This window comes from Oratosquilla oratoria, chromosome 7, assembly GCF_046742065.1.
Source record: "Oratosquilla oratoria isolate Oo_2021 chromosome 7, ASM4674206v1, whole genome shotgun sequence".
NCBI lineage: Eukaryota > Metazoa > Arthropoda > Malacostraca > Stomatopoda > Squillidae > Oratosquilla > Oratosquilla oratoria.
The window spans coordinates 84,268,431-84,273,430 of NC_134783.1; the positions used below are offsets into that span (position 1 = coordinate 84,268,431).

General features: G+C 48.1%; 1 protein-coding gene across 2 annotated transcripts in view; it reads right to left on the reverse strand.

Moving 5' to 3' along the window:
- The window catches only part of LOC143027243 (solute carrier family 2, facilitated glucose transporter member 1-like), a 439,287-nt gene that overhangs the window by 433,199 nt on the left and 1,088 nt on the right, over window positions 1-5,000 (reverse strand). For both annotated transcript variants that reach the window (XM_076188499.1, XM_076188498.1), the window contains exon 2: window positions 4,836-5,000. This exon is cut by the window's right edge and continues 533 nt beyond it. In XM_076188499.1, coding sequence (XP_076044614.1) covers window positions 4,836-5,000 — 165 coding nt within the window. The remainder of the gene's footprint in view (window positions 1-4,835) is intronic.

The following is a 5,000-nucleotide window of genomic DNA, read 5'->3' on the forward strand; positions in this document are numbered from 1 at the left end:
GAACTCACGTGCGCACCGGATCACCTTCGGCAATCAGAGCGCCCTAGGCGGGGCCAGCCCATAGCCCCGGAGCCGGCAGGTGGAATGGAGCTCGCAGAGGTGGTGGTGGTGGTGGTGGTGGTGTGGGAGGAGGGGATTCAGGAGAGGGAAGTGATGGATAGATGAAGTGAGCCTGGGAGGAAGGGAGGGAGGGAGGGATGGATGGAAAGAAAGAGGGTGAGTGTGAGGAAGAGAATGAGTGAGAAAGGAGCATGAGTGATGAAGAGAGAACGAGTGATGAAGAGAGAACGAGTTAGGAAGAGAATGAGTGAGGAAGAGAATGAGTGAGGAAGAGAATGAGTGAGGAAGAGCGAGGGAGGGAAGGAGGGAGGGAAGAGACTGATGGATGGATAGACGGGATGAATGGATGGAGAGAGATAGATAGAAAGGGAGAGAGAGAGAGGGGGGGGTGGAGGGGAGAAGGGAGAGAGGAAGAGGGGAGGAAAGAAGGGAGAGAGGAAGAGGGGAGGAAAGAAGGGAGAGAGGAGGAGGGGAGGAAAGAAGGAAGAGAGAAGGAGGGGGAGGGAAGAAGTGAAAGAGGAGGAAAGAAAGGAGAGAGATAGGGGGAAGGAGTGAGAGAGGGAGGGAAGGAGGGAGAGAGAAGGAAGGAAGGAAGGAGAGAGTGAGAGGGAAGGAAGGAGAGAGTGAGAGGGAAGGAGGGAGACAGTGAGAGTGAGGAAAATATGGACGAGGTGGAAAAGACAAGAGAGGAATAAAGAAAAAAGAAGAGGGAGGGTCGACGCAGCTCTGAGTGAGGAAGAGGGAGGCAGGGAGGAAGGAAGGGAGGGAAGATGAATAGAAAGAGGGGGAGGTGGGAGAAGGAAGGCAGGAGGAGGGTGATAGAAGAAGGGAGAGAGACGGAGGGAAGGAGGGAGAGAGGGGGAGGGAAGGAGGGAGAGAGGGGGAGGGAAGGAGGGAGAGAGAGAAAGTGAAGAAAATGAACGAGAAGGAAAAGAATAGAGAGGAGGAAAGAGGAAAGACAAAAGAGGAAGAGGGAGAATCGACACAGCCCTGAGTGTGAGGAAGAGGGAGGGAGGGAAGATGGATGTGTGGAGATAAAGAGAGAAAGAGAGAGAGAGAGAGAGAGAGAGAGAGAGAGAGAGAGAGAGAGAGAGAGAGAGAGAGAGAGAGAGAGAGAGAGAGAGGTGGGGGAGGGGAGGAGGGAGAGAGGAGGAGGGTAAAGAAGAAGGGAGACAGGAGGGAGAGAGGGAGAGAGGGAGAGAGAAAGACGGAGAGAGGGGGAGGGAAGGAAGGAGAGAGGGGAAAGAGGAGGAGAGGAAATGAAGAAGGGAGAAAGAATGAAGGAAGGAGGGAGAGAAGGAGAGAGGAAGAGAGAAGGACAGAGAGGGGGAGGGAAGGACGGAGAGAGGGGGAGGGAAGGAAGGAGAGAGGGGGAAGGAAGGAGGGAGAGAGGGAGAGAGAAGGAGGGAGAGGAAGTGAAGAAGAAAAAGAACGAGAAGGAAAAGACTGGAGAGGAGGAAAGAGGAAAGAAGGAAGAGGAAGAAGAAGAAATAGAAGATGGAGAAACCTGGGTACTTGAAATACACTATCTACTCGAACTCGACACTTGTTCTCGATGCACTGAAGAACAAGCACATTCGCGCAAGTGCAGCCGAGATCGTGAGGTCAAATGTACACATTGGGGGTCTCCTGGGAAACAAAAGAGGACGTCGAGGAATGTGCATGCATGTGCATATATGTGTGTATTTTTCCCATTATCATTCAAAGCATTTGTGTATGCGCGTGTGTGGTCTTGGGTCACGTGCTAGACTCGTGATCGACAGCAATTACCATCCCGGATGAAAGCTTCAGAGCTATAACACAAACGCACACATCCATCTCATTTGATCGTGACGCTGTCCGCTACACCAGCATGCCGTGTGTGTGTGTGTGTGTGTGTGTGTGTGTGTGTGTGTGTGTGTGTGTGTGTGTGTGTGTGTGTGTGTGTGTGATTCACCATGATCTTGGATCACGTGTTGGACTCGTGATCGACAGCTATTTCCATCCCGGAAGAAAGCTCAGAGCTCATATATGACCGATCTATGGGTAATGCTGTGATCTTACACGTACACACACACCCAACTCCCCGCCCATCAGAGTGGGAGTAACGACTCGCAGTGTAGTGATACTGAAATGGTTTCAGCCCTGGGCGGGATTCGAACCCGAATCGCCGTAGTGGCGGCTTGGAAATCTAACCACTGCGCCATTGAGTCGAGTGTGTGTGTCTGAGAGAGAGAGAGAGAGAGAGAGAGAGAGAGAGAGAGAGAGAGAGAGAGAGAGAGAGAGAGAGAGAGAGAGAGAGAGAGAGAGAGAGAGAGAGAGAGAGAGAGAGGGGGAGAAAGAGAGAGATGGGGAGAGAGAGACGCCTTTGATAATGAACCGAATCTGTGATCGGTAGTTATTTTCCATCTGAATGAGAGCTCCGGTCTATGGGTAATGCTGTGATCTTATGCATACCACACACATACATGCACTTGCTCAATGGGAATAGTAACGACATGCAGTATTGTATGTGTATGAGCAAGAGAGAGAGAGAGAGAGACAGAGAGAGAGAGAGAGAGAGAGAGAGACAGAGAGAGAGAGAGAGAGAAAGAGAGAGAAAGAGAGAAAGAGAAGAAAGCAACCAACCTACATGACAAACCGATACACTTTACTGATTTACTTGTCGCCAACTCGTTTCAACTGTTCTCTCTTACAGAAAGCCCGCGGCCTCCAAGAAACCGGTCACGATCACTAGTTACTCAGTCCGTCGGTCCATTTCAGTTGAATATCTTATCAGCAATAACCAGCGCTTCTATCCTTGGGAACAATATATAGATGAAGTTACACAGGTGGTCGAAGAGAGATTCGAGAAGAACCACAGAAAGGACGAAGAACAGAATCGAAAAGTGATCAGTATTCTTTTTCCAAAGTGGAGACGAATCACGAAACAAACGATTGGTTCGTGACCCTGGGCCGTAGGGGATGTCAACCAAACTTTCAGCCTCATGAGTTATGTTCTGGCTCACCCCAAACGACTATATTCAGCGTTAAAATGTGCCCTTACGCAAGTGTCATTCCTCACCAATTGTTGGCACCATACCGCCATCGCCACTCCCCACGTGGGTCTCTCCGAGGAGCAAGCTTCCATGCAGACACCCCTCCCATTCTAAATAACTTTGGTCTGCGGGCGTCCCCTTCGTCTCCTCCTTCATCGAGTGTTGTCTCTCTCTTGAGGAGACGGGAACCCAGTGAGTGGGATCAACACCAAAAAAAACGTACCACATTCGTTTTTATTCAGTTCTGGGGCGTCTCCTTAACGGAGGGAAGGTGAAGGATTAACATCTAGCTAACGTCAGACGATTTAAATGAAACCAACAAAGACTTCTAAGGTCACTGTGAAGGTCGGTTGACCTTGATCTGACCGCGAAGGTCTACCGGTCTTCCTCTTCCTCCCCACGGATAAGGAGGAAGAAGAGGAAGAGGAGGAGGAGGAGGAGGAGGAGGATTCCAGTCTGATTTCATTGAAGGAGCAGAGGAAACCTATGAAGCGCCTCGCGGTGTATTCACGCTCTCATATTTATAAGAATCTTAATAAATTTACTCTTGACAGTGACTACCCGCCATTCAGAACGGTGAGGAACTTCAAGATTTTTTTTTTTTTCTATCAAACAACAAGCTCTTGCATCATCATCCACCGAGGATGAAGCCGTGACATTTATTGTGGACGGTGTGACTTCCCATTCTGAACTGAATATATTTAGTGAACTTATAATGAGTTCTCTCTCATCATTTGATGACAATGGATACACCATGGACCACAAAAACCATGTATTTACTTCAATTTGGCGAAGACTTATTATTAGAGATCACAATTTTCACTTTCTGTTGGAGTAAAGGGGTTATCACATTGGGCTATTTTTCCTCACACATCCTAATTCCGACCTCCGTTTTAATAAATAGTATAAAACTTCACTTACAGATATCTTCTCTAAGAATATTTCAACAGTATGTCTAACATTCGTATAGGATTGCAATGTCTTAGTTCATCATTCAGCTTTGCTAAATATGACGGAATGATAATTTGATATTCGAAAATTTGAAAAATAACATGGTCGATATTACTCAGATGAACTCAAGCCCAATATGATAACACCCTTATAGAGGATCGCCCTGGTTCTTTTGAGCACAAGAGTTTATCGTGAATCCTAACTAATCTCTGACGGTTTCACTGTTACACCTTAGACCATGTATTCCATACCTAAGAATATACGTACACACAGACAAGCATACATACGTACATATATGCTTACTTACGCACATGACATCTTCGCAACCACCACACAGATTTCTAAGAATAGTCTCTCTCCTCTACAGACAAACAACTCTCATTACCATAACATTATCACTTTAGGGGATGAATTCTGGTGACAGGATACAACGAAGGGTGCCATTCGGAAAGGATGGGGTTCATCAAGGAAAAACACTGATCAGCTGATTCAGCCAAAGTTTAACTTCCTCACAAAACGGACCGATGATTTTGTGTGTGTGTGTGTGCCCTTTATCGAACTATGTGACGTTCTAGTATATGTTCTAACAATCGTCATACGATTCTATTTAACTGTGTACGTGGAGGAGGAGGAGGAGGAGGAGGACGATGAGTAGGAGATGGAGGGCGATGGGGATGAGGATGAGCAAGACGATGAGGATGAGGATGAGGATGGTTATGATGATGATGATGATGATAATGAGGAGGAGGAGGAGGAGGAGGAGGAGGAGAAAGGAAAAAGAACAACAAAAGTCTCCACGATACAAACCTGTCGTCGCCTGTGAAGACCCGTGGTGGAGAGGTCGGAAGAGGAGGAGGCGAGTGAGGAGGGCCCCGACGAGCCGGAAGTGCGCCAGTTGGTGGTGGGCACTTCCAGCAGGTTGAGAGACATGTCCGGAGGGGAGGTGAACACAGACACATCGAGATCGTCCAC